The following is a 22,028-nucleotide window of genomic DNA, read 5'->3' as shown; positions in this document are numbered from 1 at the left end:
AAATATCTACACGCATATTAAGCGCGGCTACAGAAGGGTTGCCAAGGAGAGGGTGGTTTTTTTTAATTTTTGTATTGTACATTAATGCCTACTTAATTAAATACTTTTATCGTCAATTTTGTATACAACTATCAAAGTTCAGTTTTTTCAGACCATACATTTTTTAATTATCCAAGGCCAATATCTGACATATTTAATATCATGTTTTACAAATAAATATATTTTCTTTGCACGATAGACCTTCTGAAAAAGTGTTCCTGGAGCTACCCTTGATCACACCCATGTGCATATATAACATCACGGTTGTGTACACTAACTGCGTCCTCTATTATTAAAATCTTTATAGAAACGCCAATGATTGTACATGAAATGAACAATAAAACACAAAAAGATCATACATTTATTTACATAAAAATTACAAAACTCTTGCACATAAATAAGTATTCCTTTGGTTTACAAAAGTTGCAGGCACACGATTACAATTTTTTTTGCAATTTAAGACTGTGATTCCTTTACACAAAACAACTACCGCTCATTGGCTGTGCTCTTAACTTGCTTTATAGTGCACTAATATTTAATCGAACAAAAATTTCACAAATAATACCATTTCAACCATTTAAGTTACAGTCGTTAAAAACAATATCCCAAAGCAAAAATAATGAGATAGTAACAATATATTAAGCCAATTAAATTTATGAAAGTGCAATACAAATATAAGGGGAAAACACTTTTAAAAAAATGCCAATAGAATAAACTAAATAGCTGGACATCTATATAAATAAAAATTAAATGCTGTTCCTTGGTAAGCGCCTCACTTGAGAACAACTGGGCCGATTAATTTTTTTATATTTTAATTTTCGTAAAATTCCGAATAAGGTTTTCATGAAAAAAATGGAAAATTTTCCGGAAAACTTGCAAATTAGTGGAAAATTGAAATTTCTTTTAGGTAGATTTAAAATAAAAACGACATATTGTAGCCGTTAACATGGTGCCACTTCCGGAAAATTGTTAAATTGTTATATAGTTTTTCGTTTCATGGTCCATAGACCCCAAAATCAAATTGTTATATATATAATATATATATAAATGTGTAACAATTTTGTGGACACGATAAATTTCACAATTTTTTCAAATTACTTCCAAACTGAAAAATAAAATCTATTAGTGGAAAATCTCATTCAAGTTAGTTAATGGGCGATATCCGAACAAAAGAATATAAAAACGGAAAATTAAAAAAAATTGTCCTATTTCCCGTAATATGGAAAATAGGACAACCATTTGAAAGTTTTATAACTCGTAGGAATAATACCAAGATCTTATGTCTGAATAAGCTTTTGATAGTATCAAGCATAACTGCAGGGGGTTGAAAAAAAATTGTTGGCGGATTAAAAAAATATCATAACTGCCTTCGTAGGAAAATATATAAAGTGTACAAATTGTGTATAAATCTGATAATTTTTAACCAAAACATTTGCCTGAAACAATATTTTATTAGGCAAACTATTTTAACAAGGGCTTGAAAAAATAGGGGGTGAATTAACAATAATTCTTAACTCCCTCAGTAGGTATAATATTAATTCTGTTTTAATTGTTTGTAAATTTTATAATTTCTATCTATAACTTGTGTCTGAAACATTTGCAGGTGGGTTGAAAAAATAAAGATGTAGAATTTAAAAAATTCATAATAGGTTTGTTCCATGACAACTGTTAAATCCATTCTGTTTTACTTTAAAACTTTAAATTGTTATTTATAACTTTCGTCAGAATAATTTTTTATACGACCAACCATTACTGCAAGGCGTAGAATAACAAACATTGGAGGACAAAAAATAATAACTCCGTTCGTAACACAACATCGAATTTATACAGATTGTGTTTTATCTAAAACATTTGCCTGAAACAATTTTGATTAGACGAACTATTGCTGCAATGTGTTGAAAAAATGAGGGGTAGAATTTGAAATATTCATAACGCCCTTCGTAAGTACACAATCAAATCCATTAAAATTGTTTGTAAATTTGATAATTTTTACCTAAAACTTTTGTCTGAAAGAATTTTTGATAGAACAAACCATTCGTGCAAGGGGTAGAGATATTAGGGGAAGAAAAACCAAATGTCATTATTTTTTTTTAATAAATTTGCTTTCATTTCCATTTGATTGTAAAACGCCTCAACAATATCTATAACCTTTGGCTGGAACTATTTTTGATGAAACGAACTATTGCCGAGAAAAAAGGGTTAAAATAAAAAAAAATACTTTTTTATAATCAAATACGTCGTAATTTATTAATAAGTATCTGAATATTGCCTTAAGCATTTTCCCCAAAAATATATGCGACTACGTATTAGGGCAAGGGATAAAAAATAGTGTTAGACGATCAAAAATAATTTCATGACTATCTTATTAAGCATATTATGAAATTCGTTAAGACATTAAAAACTGGAAGCAGTAAGATAAAACACATTACAAATATGTTCGCCGTATGTAATATAATAAAATATATAGTCGATATTTTTTTAATTTTGATGAACATTTGGTATGTTATGTTGACTACATTAAGTTCTTAAAATATTCCAGGAGTTTATAGAAGTTTCCAAAATATTTCCAAAGAAATGGGTACTTCGAAATCTAACTAGGTACGCCTATAGACTGTGCAGAAAGGGATTTTTTTATATGAAATTTTTTTATGAACTTAATACCTTAAACTCAAATTTCGAACGATTGATATAAGTAATTATATTTTCGTTTTGTTCTTTATGGTGCAACAAAGATTTTCGGGAAAAAAGGAAATTTGGAAGATTATAACAAACTGCAAAAATCATAATTTTGGTATGTACTTTCGATCATAACTGATGTTAGGAACAACATATTAGATTTATTTTAGTTCGTTTAACTCACAGAATTTAAAATAAATCAATTTAATATTTTCAAATGTAAACAAAACTGGAAGGTATTAAGAAAAATAATAATAAAGGCGTTATAGTCTATATTAAAATTAAAAATACATTTGTTTCCCGTTTTTTTTTTCGAGCTCACCAATTGTTTAACTTCAGTTGAATTGTGATTCTGTTGTTAGTTCATCACAATCGTTTCTTGAAATAACGTAAGTTTCATCATTTTATTTCACACATATTTACAGATTAACTTACAAAATATGGTGAGTTTTGAGGTGACAAAATGTTATACATTATCAATAAAGTGAATCAATTGTTCATGTTTAATTGAATTGTAATCATTCGCAACGCTCACTGAGTTGCAATTGAAACAATTGAATTGATGGACACATGTTAACGACATTGCAATGCCGCCAATAAGACGGAGCTGTTTAGGTCGTAGAACTCGCAGTGCTACCAACCGAACGAATTTTCGCTCTAATCTAACTGCATAGCAACGCGAAGAACGAAACGAAATCGAACGGAATCGATTATCACAAACACGTTCAGCGCGTACACAAGAAGAAAGAGAAAATACAAACGAAGATGATATGCATCGAATGAGACATCATTTTTCAGTAGAAAAACCAATCGCTTGACAATGAATTTGAATAATCGTGCAAGAAGACAAATAAATGATGCATTGCAAACTCGTTAAGTTGCATTCCGTAACAGTCATTGAATGTTTGCGGCATTAACATTGAAAATCCACGCTTTTCGCGTGGTCAGTTGTATGTTGCCTGTTTCCGTGTCGGGAAACCATCAGCGTAGTTTGTTTACGCGCCAGACAACAAAACAAAAAATGTCGTGTACCTAAAATCATTGCAATGAACGAAATGGTGATGTCACAGTGCACCAACCTAATCAAAGCATTTCTTTGTTTTGATCGTTTACTTGAAATTCTGACTTATTTAAATTATGACTTACATTTTTTAACAAGACCGCATGGTTCCAAGACGATCACATTCAAGGCACATCACAAATCCCCAGAATTTCAGCGGTATACTGCCCAGAGAATTCATCTCGCATGTAAAATTTAAAAAAACTGGCGTACTTCGGAATTTACTCCTCAAATTGAACATCCATGGCCAAAATCATAAGTAAATAGGTACAATGATCACTCAGAAATAGGTTTCTTTTCTCATGTTTAGTTTGTTTACACATTAAAAAGAATTTTTCAAAAATTCACAAAATGATCACAAACAAATTTATTGAAATTTCGATAGAGCGTCTGACAGGCCAGCTAGTCTTATATAAATTCTCTCGAGAAGTGGTTGAAAAAAGCTAATACATTATCCTAACCATTCGACAAAAAGCAGCATTTTTAAATTTGTATATCAGGTGCAATGCCACATTCACAGTATTATATGTATATTACAATAGTCAAAATATAGCTTATTACATTTGCTATGAAACAAAAGGCTAAGTTTGCTATAATATTTTTACTTTAAAACATAAGATTTTGTAGGGCCGTTACTTACACGGAACCAAATAGTGTGGTACTTTTTATTAAACATCGTAATAGTTGTGCTACGAACGTTCCTAAGAAAAGTGTTAAAATAATGGCAAACATTTAAATTACGCTTAAAATCCATCGTCAAGATAGACAAAGAAAGAGTTTAAGTAAATATAAGTGAAATTTTGGTCCCAAAAATGCAAGTTCATTTAATCACAAATATGCTGTAACAACAACTAAATACCAACGGTATGTATATCATACCTGTTGCAATTTACTATCCTATATTCAGGTAAAGAGACTTAATAAAATATATTATTTCAAGTATATATTTGTGTATAAGAATAAATACGTTTGGTATTACACACCTCCCGGAGATTTTTAAGGCTCGATCGAAACCACTTTGACAATGATTCTGCGATTAATAGAGATAGTTAAGGGAGTTGCATAAAATGTTGCCTCTTGATAACCACAGAGACATCCGCCCTTTGAAAGTGAAGTAATCCACAAATGGTTAAACACACATAATACAACTATATAGTAACTTTATCTCTTCGATCTCAGAAGGTGTTTCTAATATTTAAAATGTTACTGTCATAATTAACTATACTTAAATCTCAGAAATCTTTACAGCACTTAAAGAACACAATTATTGTTTGGCTTGCTTTAATAAGCTAATAAAATTTTGATAGGGTATTCTTAAGTATTGGCAGGAAAAAATTAAATTGTTGCTAAACAGTAATATAAATGTCTATATAGGTAAGTAACATAATGTGTGCTCATCTTACACCAATCCTTCTTAAAGAATATGTTAAAAAAACAACAACAATAAAACCTGCATATGTAATATTTTGTAAGCAAATGCCTAAAAAAGGTGGACAGAAATTTTTCGTTTTGAATATAGTACAATTATTTTTACAACTACAGTGAATAAGGTCCTGTTTACAATGCAAATCATAAACCCATATATACAACGAATAACATACATTAATTATTTATGTTTCACAGCCACACAAAGCACATTAAGAGGTTAAAATAATATAATTCTCACTTTTGATATCAATACTCCTGACTACGCTTGGGAACAGCCAATGGCCGTCGATTAACTTCGGAGTATCAATAGTGTAAGAGATGAAAGATTTTTTTTTAATATAGGTTCATGTATAATTTATAATTGTGATTGATAAAGTATGTATTAAAATTTACTTATTATAATTTTTCCGTATAAAAATATTTCTAAAATGACAGTAATATTATACTATAATTATATTTTTTAATCTGGGAATGATTAATATAACTTTTGCACAGAAAAACTACTTCTACTTAAACCTCTCGAATTAACACAATTATAAACTTTTCACAAATATTGGTTTAATATAGCGAAAGGAATGCGTATTGAGTTAAACAACTGGTTTGGTGAACTAGAATTAAAATTACTCACCATTTTTAATTATACATATTAAATTAAAAAAAACATTTTCCTTTTTGAACACTGCCTCAACTTTTTTACTTAGATAATTTTTTCTCTTTTGACAGGTTTTACTGCATCATTCGCCAGTTACTACCTACTAATTAAAAAATAATAATTGGTACCTATTTCCATTGTAGTTCCGATTAGGTATCAAACACACAAGGTTATAACATAAACGCATGAAATACATAAATGCAATTTGGTACCACAGAACACATACAACATACAAGCTTTAAAATAATTAAAATATTTCTACTAACTACCTCAAATTTGATACCTTAAATAGTACAAATTTAAACCGAAACACTGCATATCCTAAACAAAGTCTAAATTTTGGCTCGTGCACAGTATGTAGGCTATACGAATATTTTGCATTTGAATCACATTATTCGTGCACTGTTCACAACAGCTGCAATTCATTATTATTTCATGTTCTTTTTCATTTTGTATTCTTTGGTTATCATCATTCATAGCGACGTCATTTCAAAAATGCAAGGCAGAGCTCTCCGTAGTGCGACCGGCCCACGACAGCGCTGCTCTGCAGCCACAGTGGCAACTACGTACTACGGACGTGCTTCCCGCGCGCTATCTATGAGTAGAAAGTGAGAACAGAGTTCTGGTTGCCGCGGGTGAGGATAAACGGCGGCAGGTCTCTCGTGAGTGCTTCCAGCCAAGCCATGTAGAGCGGTGCCGAAACGGAACCTTTTCTGGGCATCGGGAGCGACCTACGACAAAAAAAAAAAAAAAAAAAAGTGGGTTAGAATTTATACTTTCTTGGCGTGAAAAAAAAAACTTTAATTTTCCATGAAATAATTAACATAAGTAAAAAATAAAACGACGAAAAAGCATGACTCATTGTCACGTTCCGCCTGAGCCGAGCGTACAAGAACCGGCTAACCACCGTGCGAGAAAATCTTCTATAACATCTAACAGGTTAAGGCGGGCTTTTTAAAAGCAGCAATTTAAAAAATTGAATTTATTTGTCCAATTTCGTGATTTAAAATTAACAATTTATTGACATTGATTTGATTTCAGTTTATTTCTATAAATAATTGTTCGTGATTGTATTTAAATAAATTATTTAAATTAAATTTACGAAAACTGTAAATAATATTTGAAAATTAAAAAGTATGCAATTTTTCTTTAATGTTTTCTTATGACATTAACACGTAAAATTATCGTCCGTAAACCGACTTTACAGACAACCTAATTTTTTAAATAATAATGAAAATCAATTTTTTGCGAAATGTTTATTCTAATTTATTAGTTTTAATATTTATTCACTAATAATGAAATAATTTATAATGCAAATAAATTATACATACGAGAACATCACCTCGCTAAAATAAATCCTTGTAAAAAATATAAATATAATTTTTATCACTAATATTCCCAATAATAAATGGTTTTTAATTATAGGGATCAGTATTTTATATGAATCACTAGAGTATAACAATTGAAAACAACAGCTAATTCATTTTTTTAATGTATCCTTTTTTCATGATTCATTCTGTGAAAATATCGATGCATGGTGCTTGCGTATTCTAAAAATTCACTCTCGTCATTTTTTCATAACGCGCCTAAATAAGTTTAACTTATATGTAGGTATATATAATTTTCATAGAGTTGTGCACATTAATTCTCAATTGTAGTTTGATCACACACACAAGAATTTATTAATTGTCAATTTACCCTAGTACAAATGTATTATTTCGTTTTGTCTCTCTACAAGAATTTATGGTCATTTTGAAACATTAACGGTTTATCTAATTGTTAAACTTGCCGATATTTTGAGGGACTGAAATATACATTTATGTATAGGTAAATTCAATAAAATATTTTATTTATTCAGCCTTTTAAAATCTTAAATTTCTGATGTTTTTAAAAGTACATGTAAAATTTAAAAAATTCTGGAAGAAACATCACCAGCCAGTAAAGTTCACTTCAAACCTAAAAAGTTCAGTTGTTGTATATTTAATCTCATTTTGACCATACATAATCCACAAAAACGTTGAATATGCAGCTCTGCCAGCTAATTGTGCAAAAAGAATGCGATGTATATATGTATGTATAAACATATATATGTATATAAACATATATGCATTGGTATTTATATGCTATGTATTTATGTAAGTATGTATGCATATATATATACATCGCATTCTTTTTGCACAAAAGGCTGGCAAATATTGAATGTTTAACGTTTTTGTGCATTATGTATGGTGAGAATGAAATGGAATATAAAACAATGACACTTTTTAGGTTTTAAGTGAACTTTACTGGCTGCTTCGTGATGTGGTTTCATTTCTTTCAGAAATAAATTTTTATATAATTTTACATGGCCATTTAAAAACATCAGGAATTTTTATAATTGTTAAAGGCTAAATAAATTTAAATATTTTTTATTCAAATTTTAAACCAGCATTGACTTAAAACTCAAAATGTTTCAGATACGTATATTTTTTAATTGCTGCGTAGATGTGAAGAAGCGTGTGGTTTTGCAAGCCCAGGGTCACACTTGATGCTTACGCGAGCATCAGCTTTGTTTAGGCTATTAAGTTTCCTTTCAGGAAGGAAGGCACATTAAGGCCCCTTGTAGAATGGCAAGGAAACGGAGACGGATCGCAATTGCGTCTGCCTTGTTCCACAATGCACTGAAACGTAACAAATGGCTACCAATGAATTTTCATTTTAAGGTTACGAAATATTAATTTAATTTTTTTTAAATTAATCTGCTTTCATAAAAAGAAACAACTATGTAATAATAGAACCACTCTGCTTTATTTATACTGGATCCGTTTTCGAATTTCACTTAAGCATTGAGTGAAAATGGTTGTCAAACACCTTAAATTACACAAAAATTTCATCTTTAAAATGCTGATTGAATGTTAGGAAGCGTGGTTAAAATTTAAATTTACAAGTGGCGGAAAGGAATGATTAACAACTCGTTACTAATTAAAATGAAAATATTTTTTTCAGTACCAGTATTTTTTTTAATTAAGAAATTTACAATGGTTCTGAACTGATAATGGCTTACATTTTTAACTGACTCTGAATATTTAAAACAAGAATGTCTGACAGGTAATTCAACCCTTTCGAATAACTTTAATAGGATTTGTTTTAGACTCAAAACATCTGCATTTGTGCCTTTTTACAGTAAAGTAATGAAATATTGAAAAAATAATAATTTGGTAAAGTCTCGTGAACAAAGTTTTTTTTTTTTTTTTTTCGGAAATCAGAAAAGAATAATTTTATGTTTGAATTTGAACTGTTAAATGATTTACAGAGTTGACCATTATGAACTAATATGTCATGATTGTATACTGAAAAACATCTAATCTAAATTTTAAAAATAATAAAAGTAATTGAATGTTTACATCCTCGTCAATGAAGATGCAGGGAGGCTTGCTTGTGCAACAAAACGCTACCGAGAAAAAAAAACAATTTGGTGACTTTTTTTCTATCGCTTTCCAGATACGCAGAAGTCGGTCGTGATCGTGACAATAGAATGGACTAACGGGGTTTCTACAACCTTTTCCCAGAGATGATCTTTGTGCTGTTTTTTTTCTTTCCTCTTTTACAAATCGCCAATGTCTACATGCACCGAGTTAAAATTGTTCTGCAGTCCGCGGCGACACAGGGAGAATAACGACGATTGATTACACACAGCGGAACTAATAAGCTGCACACCTACGTATTTTACTACATGCTAACAATGCTAGACAATAATGATCGGTTTGGCTAGTTAAGCTAAAAAACAAATAAAATTAGTTTACTCCAGTGAATAAAGGGGCCCGCCTAGTCAGGGGTATCGCCTCTAAACGCAAGTCGTGTATAGGACAACTATAATATTTAAAGTTAGTTTTAAGACACCTAAGACGCTGTTGAAAAACTATGAATATAACAAACACTTTAATCTGTGCTGTTAATCGGTACTTTAAGTGGTCACAAAAAAAGACTATAGACCTAATATAAAAATTCAAAAAGGGTATAACTAAAAAAGGACATATGCTAAAAATATTTCCGGCATACAAACATGTATCATATGCATAAAAGACAAAACTACCAACGGTTATATTAATAACATTACTAACTTAAACAGTTAATAAGGTGATATTTGCAGTACTACAAAATCAGTCTATTAGAATGCAAGATCACATCTAACCTATAAGTAGGTATATATAGTTCATCCTGGCGCACCGGTGGGTGGTGGGGGATCGGGGATCCGATCCACCCACCTTAACGCTTCGCTTCATCAGCCATGTTGGATTATGTCACTTCCTTCGACCATACACACATGAAAAAGTGTCCCGTTACGTTCATCAGCCATGTACGCACGAAAAAATGTCCCGTTACAGTAGTTGGAAATAGGGGGTTCAAGCACAGGCGCAGGAGCCAGGAGCCCGCCATCTTGGATGACGTCATCGGCGGCCATCTTGGATGACGTCATCGGCGGCCATCTTGGATGACGTCATCATGACCTGTGACCTTGACCTTTTACCTTGCTAATCTATGCTAATATATGCCAATCTATGCCAATCTACGCTAATCTATGCCAATCTATGCTAATCTATGCCAATCTATGCTAATCCGTATGCTAATCTATGCTAATCTGTATGCTAATCCATGCTAATCTGTATGCCAATCCATCCGCCATTTTGTATTTCTATAAATTTCCACCAACTTCGAATCGTGACGTCACCGTTGCACTTTGTGTCACGGACGCCATCTTGGATTTGAATTTTTTTTTTCGAACTTTGAAATTCGATGTAAACATCAACCGCCATCTTGTTTTCGTCTGCTGGTGGCCGCCATCTTGTTTCGTCTGCTGCAGGCCGCCATCTTGTTTCCGTCTGCTGGAGGCAGCCATCTTGCGACGTCATATAGTTCTGTTGGTCGCCACCAGATAGCAGCAGGGATTATTTTATTTTTTTTCTTTAACTAAAATAATTTCAGTGCCGAGGCTGGGATTCGATCCATGGGACGTGAAAACGTCCAGGATGTCGTGGTTACGAGGCGGACACCTTGACCACTAGACCACGAGACCAATTGGGATATGGTGGAATAAATAATCTATATATGCCACGTACTGACGTCAAGTTTTATGATAAAAGGGGGGAGGGTGTCTTTGCCTTCCCAAATGCATGAAATTCAAATTATTATACCATCGCCATCTTTAATTCCAGCACAGACTACCAGATGGCGCCAAATTCAAAAATTAGTTGCCAGAGGCGCCGCCATCTTGGTTCTCAAGTTGGCTGGTAGATGGCGCCACCGTCGCCATATTTTAGTTCATACAATCGATACCAGATGACGCCACCATCGCCATCTTTAGTTCCTAGTGTTGCTACCAGAGTGTGCCACCGTCGCCATCTTTAATTCTTAAAGTTACCGCCGGAGCGCGCCACCATCGTCATCTTTAATTCATAAAAGCACCACCGGCATTAAAGTCTCTCCTGCTGACGGTATCAAATATTAATAAATGAATGCAGTATGTAGGTATTATCATATTTATTTAAATAACCTCGAACGCTACAAAAACAAATTCTGGATTAAAGAAAAATACATACACATCAAACGAATCTATACAACAAAAAATGAAACCATATAGCAAAAATGAAACCATATAGCAAAAATGGAAACTATACAACGAAAATGGAAACTATAAAACAAAAAACGGAAACTATTAAAACAAAAAAAACAGAAACTATAAAACAAAAAAACGGAAACTATACAACAGAAATGGAAACTATACAACAAAATGAAAACTATAAAAAAATTGAAACTATACGACGAATGGAAACAACAACCAAACTGCCAAACTATTTACAACAAAAACTATTTACAGAAAAAAAATTATTCATCGCCTCCGATATAGCCGTGGGGGACCGTGCGGATACCGTCTTCACAGATTAAACGTTTGGCTTCCTCCCACGTTATGGCTAGCTTATTGCTGTATTCGCTGTACAGCACATGCTCTCTCGACCGTATGGCTCTAACACCTGTCCTCCTTGTGTGGTGGTCTTGCAGGGCATCCAGGTAATCACCGAATGTGATGCGGTTTTTGACCACACAACGCTGGATGCCCTTAGCCTTCTTCTCGACCTTGCCACCGCACCTGTATGCATAGAGTTTGGCCCGCAGACTGACAAACTCGCTCATTACTTCCCCCCCACATTCATCTTTGAATTTGCCAACAACTTTCTTGTTGATGGGGGAGAAGCATGGGTGGTCAGGAGGGTAGCAGCTGCTGTCGAATTCAGACATGAACTTAGGGTCCGCTCTTAGATCATGGTAGAAGTCCTGTGTCTGAATCTCATACACAAAGCTGTCTGTATCCATATATGCCAGATGAATATTTTCCTGATATTTCGGTTTCATAGTATTATAGTGGAAGTCGTACATGAGTGTTTTTGATAGATCAAGTACTGCGAGTCCGGCATAGATCGGCTTGTCGAAAATGATGGTCTCATGGTTCAGGTGGACAAGACTCAAGTTTGGCTCATACATTGTGCGGTCCTTGAAGGACGGACGACACACCAACTTCTTAAAACGCTTCTCGGAGCACACCAACTCCATTTTGAGCCTCCGTCTCTTGTTCTCCATTAGTTTGCCAAATGTCGAGTTCACAGCGAGCTTGAAGAACTCCTTCTCGAACTCGTTGGCTGCTGCTTTGCGCTTGTTGGTGTTCAGCCGAATATAGGGCTCCAACCATGCCGACTGCTCAAACTGAAGAACTTTATGTATACTTATGATTTTTAGACCATGCGATACTGCTTGCTGTAGGTTTTTGTAGTGAACGATGTAGTGCTCTTTATTTTCCAGCGTTGTCATCAGCTTTGATTGCTTTGAGCCGGGCGGACACTGATTTACGGGAAGAAATGGCAGGTCTTTGTAACTTTCGTGGAGTTCGAGAGGGTACTCCACATCACACTCGATAATGTAGCCTGTGGGTGAATTTTCCGGAATAGACATGACATCAATTGATGTGTCTGTCCATTGGAAATGACGAATGGGGAGCGGCAGAGACATCGCCCACCCGTACAAGTTGTTTGCATCAATGTACTCCAGGAATGTGGATGGCTTGGAAGCATCATGTGTTTCTGGTACGTAGGTATTATTGGCTACGCAATGACGTTTAATGCTTTGCGCTACACCACCGCGAATACCAGCCTCCACAAACATATACATGTCATAATCTGTGAGTAGCTCTAGCTGTACACCTGTGGTTCGAAGCATCGCGTCGAAAGCGAATCCTGGACAAGAAATGTAGTGAGACGGATCTAAACTATATGTCTCCAAACATATTGAACGGAAATTCTCGAATACGTCCGCCAAAATCAGAACATCCGTCTTTAGGTACAAGTCAGCGTACTCCCCTAAGGTAGCACACTGAAACTTGTCCCAGACATTTTGTGCATGAGAGTAATCCGTCTCTGAAATCCCAGTATCGGTCAGAATATTAAAGAACTCATCGATGGATGGAAGACTAGTATCGTCTAGTCGAGCAAAAGAATCGACGAAGTCGTAGGGGAAGACTCCCTTGCGGGTAACCAATTCCAGTTCATCAGAAGCGAAAAACTCAGCAGTACTTATAAACTTGTCTGCAGGCAAGAACTCGGCGAGCGAAGCGAGACCCCGACTCATAAAACGGAACGTATCGACAAACTGAATGCTGAACTTATCATGTAACTTCTTGGAAAAAGTTATCAGCTTCTCCTCTGAATTCGGAATTATGAAGATGTCTTTACTATCATACCCCAACTTCCTGATAATGAAGTTCTGATCGTATGCCAGGTTGTGGAAGAACACAATCAACTTTTTTGGTCTGCGCCTGAGAAGGTTGCAGTCATTACATGCAGGCCCAATAAATTCGCCGGTGAAGTGATTATGGTCACGGACTTTCTTTGAATTTCCCCCGAACTTTCCTCCACAGTAGCAACACACACTTGCTTGCAGAAAAGCAGTGTTCTGTGCATGTGTGAGCGGAGTCATAGGAACAGACGTAGAAAATATTTTCTGGACATCATGTCCAATCTCCACAATGCGAGAAATGAACTTATCCTCTGCGTCACAACCACGATACACTTCAGGCTGTGAAGGAAGTGAAGAAGTGAGGTGTGCTGGAATGACGGAGTTATCTGCTTTCACGTAAATGCAGTAGCTGTACGCTTTATGCTTTTGGTACTGCAGCGTGTATGACTCATCAGGATTCGGGTGACATGTATGGATTTTCTCCAGAATAGCTTCAAAGTCACAATATACCACGATGGGCATCTTATCACTGTGATGGAAGTTTTTGAACTTCAGAACAGGAGGCTGACCGTTCTCATCAAGCTGTGGCATTTCCATCCTAACAGCAGCATGCTGTTTGCAGAGCTCACTGTGTTTTGCCAAACACTGAAGACCAGTGAGCCCGCTAACCCTATCCTGATCATCATAATGCTTGAAGCATCTTTTGCAAACGTGGATAGCATCATGATGTGTAGTTAGTTGGGACCGAACCAGGGCAGAAAAATTTTTAATGTAGGTGAAATGGGACGAATTATCATGGACCAAGAGCAGCAGATCGAAATGATGTTCTTTCTCTTCAGGAGCGACTCGTGCAGGAACAACATTCAGGTTCTCGTCGATACTGTAAATGTTGATGGAGACTCCGGGGTTCTGTTTTTCAAACAGCGGTATTTGCTTGATTGGAGTAGGGAAGTCAATGTTGCTGAAGTTGAACTTCCCCTCCAGGTCACGGTAGCGCTGGTTAACACGTTCTGGATCCCGTCCTTCCACATACTTCACAAGGATCACCCACTTAAAGCACATGTGATCTTCGAGGTTTTGTGGATTTATGATTTAATGTTTCGCCTCGATGGAAGTAGGTAATTCTATGTAGGAACTGGCACGGGTGGATAGCTTATTTATGCGAAGCTGTAGGCGCTTGACTGCTGACAAAGTCCATCCGGATCCCTTTCCCATGTAGTCTTCCTCCTCCTTGCAGATCTTAGAGATGGATTCAGTAACTGCTTCCTCCACCTCATGAACTGCGTAGAGGGGAACATTCATGGTTTTGAAGGCCCTCTTGTCTTCACAGGCATCTACTGATTTTTCGTAGTCGCACTCAAGAACGACATTAAACTTCAGCGGTCCATTCTCTTCAATCTCCTCCTCAAGTTGGCTTATTATTTTTGCCTTGATGGAGTCCAGGTACGTACAAATGTCCTTGGCAGAACTTGACGTATTTACAGCAACGTAAGTCTTCAAGTTGCCCTTGAATCCCACTTCGGCGGTGATGAAGCCATGGGTATTGGCCAAACCCGCGCCGGTCACCACCTTTGTTCGGCTGGTCGATGGTTTAGGCAGTACTGCTGGCTTAACTGCTGCCATCCTCTGCTTCTTTGTTGGAGGCGGAGCAGCCCCCTTGCACACCTTAATGTGGTTGCGAAGAGTGTCAGCCCTGACGAACTCTTTAGCACAGTTCGTGCAGGAATGTGCTATGCGGTTAGGGTTAAGACCGCAAGCCGACTTCTCATGTAGTCTGGCGACATCAGCACGGGCGAAGGCCTTATGGCAGAAGCTACACTGGGTGCCTGATGTCGTGGCGACAGCACCAGTACATGTTGAAAGGTGCTGCTGCATCTTGTCGCTGCGTGCGACCATCTTCCCACACAGGTGGCACTGCTGGAAGTTACGAAGCTGATTCTCAGCACACTGACGCTCGTGCCGGTAGCGGTTGTTGCCTGCCGTGAAGGTAGCAGGACAGAAACGGCATTTCTGCATGGTTGATGCCATCACAGCTATCTGTAGTCCGGTCTCGACGTACGGAACACGCGAAGGAAGCTCGACGCACGGAGAACTGTAACAAACGAATAAAGAAAACAATGTAGCTAGATGTTACACGAAAAAGTTGCAAACATAACCTCAAAACTCTAACCCTCAATCTTATTAACCCAAACTGTTAGCAATGTTACTAAATAAAAAATTTGCAAACATAACCTCAAAACTCTAGCCCTCAAGCTTACTAACCTAACCTGTTAGCAATGTAACTAAATAAAAAAGTTGCAAACATAACCTCATAGCTGCTCCTTCATGTACAATCCAAAAAATGGTATAATATTTAAAGTACTGGTAAAAGTTAAAGCTGAAAAAGTATTCAATGCTAACTAAAAATGATTGATTACATAACCTCAAAACTACTCTAAGAGAAACATAAAAATATTAACGAAACATGTAGCATACCTCAAAAAACGATGAAGTGGAGCTGCAGAAGATGATGTAGCGTTGGCGGTAGGAATCGTGGTAGCAGCGAAACTCACACACGAACTAACTTACTCAAACTCTAAGAACACACTGAAGCTCCGACAGCTAATCCAGGCCTTTTATAAGCAGTTCTGCTTTTCAACAACAGATGACACCAGGTGTTGTGTTGAGTCATAATTTATTTAGTTCTTTTATGTGGTATGCGGGATGCTCACTAACGTTCGCAAAACAAGGATGGCTTCGCTAGACATCAAGGAGAAGGAAGTTTGTCTTTCATGTTAATGCTTCTCAGCTGTCTCAAAGCATATTATTTGTCTGAGTAAAGTTATTATTTTTTAAATCCACCTGATAAAAATATTGTATGTTCTGATTTATTGACAGAATTTCACTGATTAAATGTAACTCTGAATAAAAATGACATGAGTCAGTAAGTAAAAAATTCTTCATGCAGAGATAGATCTCTAACAAATAATCAGGAGCACTCGGTGAAAACCATCAGATGTCTAGCCAGGAATAATCAGAAACACTTGGAGAAAGCCATCAATATAATATCAAGATTAATCAGAAGCACTCGGAGAAATCCATCAGATGTCTAGTTAGGTATAATCAGAAGCATACGGAGTAAACCGCCATAATATTGTCAAGAATAATCGCAAGCTCACGGAGTAAACCGCCATAATATTGTCAAGAATAATCAGGAGCACACGGAGAAAACCACCATAATATTAACAATAATAATCGGAAGCACACAGAGAAAATCATCATAATATTGACAAGAATAATCGGAAGCACACGGAGAAAACCACCAAAAGTTTTCTTTGATATCATAAAAATACAGAAAAAATATTTAATAAATAACAAAAAAAAAATAATAAAAAATTTTAAATGACAAAATAAAATACAAAAATACATAAACAGATTCTGCTAGCTTGTGAACTTCTCATTGTTGAGCAAAGATATAGTTCTAGTACAAGCCAGAATTTTATGTATTTTTGTATTTTATTTTGTCATTTAAAATTTTTTATTATTTTTTTTTGTTATTTATTAAATATTTTTTCTGTATTTTTATGATATCAAGGAAAACTTTTGGTGGTTTTCTCCGTGTGCTTCCGATTATTCTTGTCAATATTATGATGATTTTCTCTGTGTGCTTCCGATTATTATTGTTAATATTATGGTGGTTTTCTCCGTGTGCTCCTGATTATTCTTGACAATATTATGGCGGTTTACTCCGTGAGCTTGCGATTATTCTTGACAATATTATGGCGGTTTACTCCGTATGCTTCTGATTATACCTAACTAGACATCTGATGGATTTCTCCGAGTGCTTCTGATTAATCTTGATATTATATTGATGGCTTTCTCCAAGTGTTTCTGATTATTCCTGGCTAGACATCTGATGGTTTTCACCGAGTGCTCCTGATTATTTGTTAGAGATCTATCTCTGCATGAAGAATTTTTTACTTACTGACTCATGTCATTTTTATTCAGAGTTACATTTAATCAGTGAAATTCTGTCAATAAATCAGAACATACAATATTTTTATCAGGTGGATTTAAAAAATAATAACTTTACTCAGACAAATAATATGCTTTGAGACAGCTGAGAAGCATTAACATGAAAGACAAACTTCCTTCTCCTTGATGTCTAGCGAAGCCATCCTTGTTTTGCGAACGTTAGTGAGCATCCCGCATACCACATAAAAGAACTAAATAAATTATGACTCAACACAACACCTGGTGTCATCTGTTGTTGAAAAGCAGAACTGCTTATAAAAGGCCTGGATTAGCTGTCGGAGCTTCAGTGTGTTCTTAGAGTTTGAGTAAGTTAGTTCGTGTGTGAGTTTCGCTGCTACCACGATTCCTACCGCCAACGCTACATCATCTTCTGCAGCTCCACTTCATCGTTTTTTGAGGTATGCTACATGTTTCGTTAATATTTTTATGTTTCTCTTAGAGTAGTTTTGAGGTTATGTAATCAATCATTTTTAGTTAGCATTGAATACTTTTTCAGCTTTAACTTTTACCAGTACTTTAAATATTATACCATTTTTTGGATTGTACATGAAGGAGCAGCTATGAGGTTATGTTTGCAACTTTTTTATTTAGTTACATTGCTAACAGGTTAGGTTAGTAAGCTTGAGGGCTAGAGTTTTGAGGTTATGTTTGCAAATTTTTTATTTAGTAACATTGCTAACAGTTTGGGTTAATAAGATTGAGGGTTAGAGTTTTGAGGTTATGTTTGCAACTTTTTCGTGTAACATCTAGCTACATTGTTTTCTTTATTCGTTTGTTACAGTTCTCCGTGCGTCGAGCTTCCTTCGCGTGTTCCGTACGTCGAGACCGGACTACAGATAGCTGTGATGGCATCAACCATGCAGAAATGCCGTTTCTGTCCTGCTACCTTCACGGCAGGCAACAACCGCTACCGGCACGAGCGTCAGTGTGCTGAGAATCAGCTTCGTAACTTCCAGCAGTGCCACCTGTGTGGGAAGATGGTCGCACACAGCGACAAGATGCAGCAGCACCTTTCAACATGTACTGGTGCTGTCGCCACGACATCAGGCACCCGGTGTAGCTTCTGCCATAAGGCCTTCGCCCGTGCTGATGTCGCCAGACTACATGAGAAGTCGGCTTGCGGTCTTAACCCTAACCGCATAGCACATTCCTGCACGAACTGTGCTAAAGAGTTCGTCAGGGCTGACACTCTTCGCAACCACATTAAGGTGTGCAAGGGGGCTGCTCCGCCTTCAACAAAGAAGCAGAGGATGGCAGCAGTTAAGCCAGCAGTACTGCCTAAACCATCGACCAGCCGAACAAAGGTGGTGACCGGCGCGGGTTTGGCCAATACCCATGGCTTCATCACCGCCGAAGTGGGATTCAAGGGCAACTTGAAGACTTACGTTGCTGTAAATACGTCAAGTTCTGCCAAGGACATTTGTACGTACCTGGACTCCATCAAGGCAAAAATAATAAGCCAACTTGAGGAGGAGATTGAAGAGAATGGACCGCTGAAGTTTAATGTCGTTCTTGAGTGCGACTACGAAAAATCAGTAGATGCCTGTGAAGACAAGAGGGCCTTCAAAACCATGAATGTTCCCCTCTACGCAGTTCATGAGGTGGAGGAAGCAGTTACTGAATCCATCTCTAAGATCTGCAAGGAGGAGGAAGACTACATGGGAAAGGGATCCGGATGGACTTTGTCAGCAGTCAAGCGCCTACAGCTTCGCATAAATAAGCTTGATCCACTCCGTGCCAGTTCCTACATAGAATTACCTACTTCCATCGAGGCGAAACATGCAATCATAAATCCACAAAACCTCGAAGATCACATGTGCTTTAAGTGGGTGATCCTTGTGAAGTATGTGGAAGGACGGGATCCAGAACGTGTTAACCAGCGCTACCGTGACCTGGAGGGGAAGTTCAACTTCAGCAACATTGACTTCCCTACTCCAATCAAGCAAATACCGCTGTTTGAAAAACAGAACCCCGGAGTCTCCATCAACATTTACAGTATCGACGAGAACCTGAATGTTGTTCCTGCACGAGTCGCTCCTGAAGAGAAAGAACATCATTTCGATCTGCTGCTCTTGGTCCATGACAATTCGTCCCATTTCACCTACATTAAAAATTTTTCTGCCCTGGTTCGGTCCCAACTAACTACACATCATGATGCTATCCACGTTTGCAAAAGATGCTTCAAGCATTATGATGATCAGGATAGGGTTAGCGGGCTCACTGGTCTTCAGTGTTTGGCAAAACACAGTGAGCTCTGCAAACAGCATGCTGCTGTTAGGATGGAAATGCCACAGCTTGATGAGAACGGTCAGCCTCCTGTTCTGAAGTTCAAAAACTTCCATCACAGTGATAAGATGCCCATCGTGGTATATTGTGACTTTGAAGCTATTCTGGAGAAAATCCATACATGTCACCCGAATCCTGATGAGTCATACACGCTGCAGTACCAAAAGCATAAAGCGTACAGCTACTGCATTTACGTGAAAGCAGATAACTCCGTCATTCCAGCACACCTCACTTCTTCACTTCCTTCACAGCCTGAAGTGTATCGTGGTTGTGACGCAGAGGATAAGTTCATTTCTCGCATTGTGGAGATTGGACATGATGTCCAGAAAATATTTTCTACGTCTGTTCCTATGACTCCGCTCACACATGCACAGAACACTGCTTTTCTGCAAGCAAGTGTGTGTTGCTACTGTGGAGGAAAGTTCGGGGGAAATTCAAAGAAAGTCCGTGACCATAATCACTTCACCGGCGAATTTATTGGGCCTGCATGTAATGACTGCAACCTTCTCAGGCGCAGACCAAAAAAGTTGATTGTGTTCTTCCACAACCTGGCATACGATCAGAACTTCATTATCAGGAAGTTGGGGTATGATAGTAAAGACATCTTCATAATTCCGAATTCAGAGGAGAAGCTGATAACTTTTTCCAAGAAGTTACATGATAAGTTCAGCATTCAGTTTGTCGATACGTTCCGTTTTATGAGTCGGGGTCTCGCTTCGCTCGCCGAGTTCTTGCCTGCAGACAAGTTTATAAGTACTGCTGAGTTTTTCGCTTCTGATGAACTGGAATTGGTTACCCGCAAGGGAGTCTTCCCCTACGACTTCGTTGATTCTTTTGCTCGACTAGACGATACTAGTCTTCCATCCATCGATGAGTTCTTTAATATTCTGACCGATACTGGGATTTCAGAGACGGATTACTCTCATGCACAAAATGTCTGGGACAAGTTTCAGTGTGCTACCTTAGGGGAGTACGCTGACTTGTACCTAAAGACGGATGTTCTGATTTTGGCGGACGTATTCGAGAATTTCCGTTCAATATGTTTGGAGACATATAGTTTAGATCCGTCTCACTACATTTCTTGTCCAGGATTCGCTTTCGACGCGATGCTTCGAACCACAGGTGTACAGCTAGAGCTACTCACAGATTATGACATGTATATGTTTGTGGAGGCTGGTATTCGCGGTGGTGTAGCGCAAAGCATTAAACGTCATTGCGTAGCCAATAATACCTACGTACCAGAAACACATGATGCTTCCAAGCCATCCACATTCCTGGAGTACATTGATGCAAACAACTTGTACGGGTGGGCGATGTCTCTGCCGCTCCCCATTCGTCATTTCCAATGGACAGACACATCAATTGATGTCATGTCTATTCCGGAAAATTCACCCACAGGCTACATTATCGAGTGTGATGTGGAGTACCCTCTCGAACTCCACGAAAGTTACAAAGACCTGCCATTTCTTCCCGTAAATCAGTGTCCGCCCGGCTCAAAGCAATCAAAGCTGATGACAACGCTGGAAAATAAAGAGCACTACATCGTTCACTACAAAAACCTACAGCAAGCAGTATCGCATGGTCTAAAAATCATAAGTATACATAAAGTTCTTCAGTTTGAGCAGTCGGCATGGTTGGAGCCCTATATTCGGCTGAACACCAACAAGCGCAAAGCAGCAGCCAACGAGTTCGAGAAGGAGTTCTTCAAGCTCGCTGTGAACTCGACATTTGGCAAACTAATGGAGAACAAGAGACGGAGGCTCAAAATGGAGTTGGTGTGCTCCGAGAAGCGTTTTAAGAAGTTGGTGTGTCGTCCGTCCTTCAAGGACCGCACAATGTATGAGCCAAACTTGAGTCTTGTCCACCTGAACCATGAGACCATCATTTTCGACAAGCCGATCTATGCCGGACTCGCAGTACTTGATCTATCAAAAACACTCATGTACGACTTCCACTATAATACTATGAAACCGAAATATCAGGAAAATATTCATCTGGCATATATGGATACAGACAGCTTTGTGTATGAGATTCAGACACAGGACTTCTACCATGATCTAAGAGCGGACCCTAAGTTCATGTCTGAATTCGACAGCAGCTGCTACCCTCCTG

The 22,028-nt window shown here is 37.1% G+C and overlaps 1 protein-coding gene across 1 annotated transcript in view; it reads right to left on the bottom strand.

Moving 5' to 3' along the window:
• Positions 1-386: 386 nt before the first annotated feature.
• Positions 387-22,028, bottom strand: part of LOC134533464 (bumetanide-sensitive sodium-(potassium)-chloride cotransporter) — a 98,222-nt gene continuing 76,580 nt past the window's right edge. The window contains exon 21 of the mRNA XM_063370990.1: positions 387-6,586. Within this exon, the coding sequence (XP_063227060.1) occupies positions 6,451-6,586 (136 nt within the window). The 3' untranslated portion in view covers positions 387-6,450. The remainder of the gene's footprint in view (positions 6,587-22,028) is intronic.

This window comes from Bacillus rossius, chromosome 1 (assembly GCF_032445375.1).
Source record: "Bacillus rossius redtenbacheri isolate Brsri chromosome 1, Brsri_v3, whole genome shotgun sequence".
Classification (NCBI taxonomy): domain Eukaryota; kingdom Metazoa; phylum Arthropoda; class Insecta; order Phasmatodea; family Bacillidae; genus Bacillus; species Bacillus rossius.
This window is presented reverse-complemented; position numbering and strand designations above follow the sequence as displayed.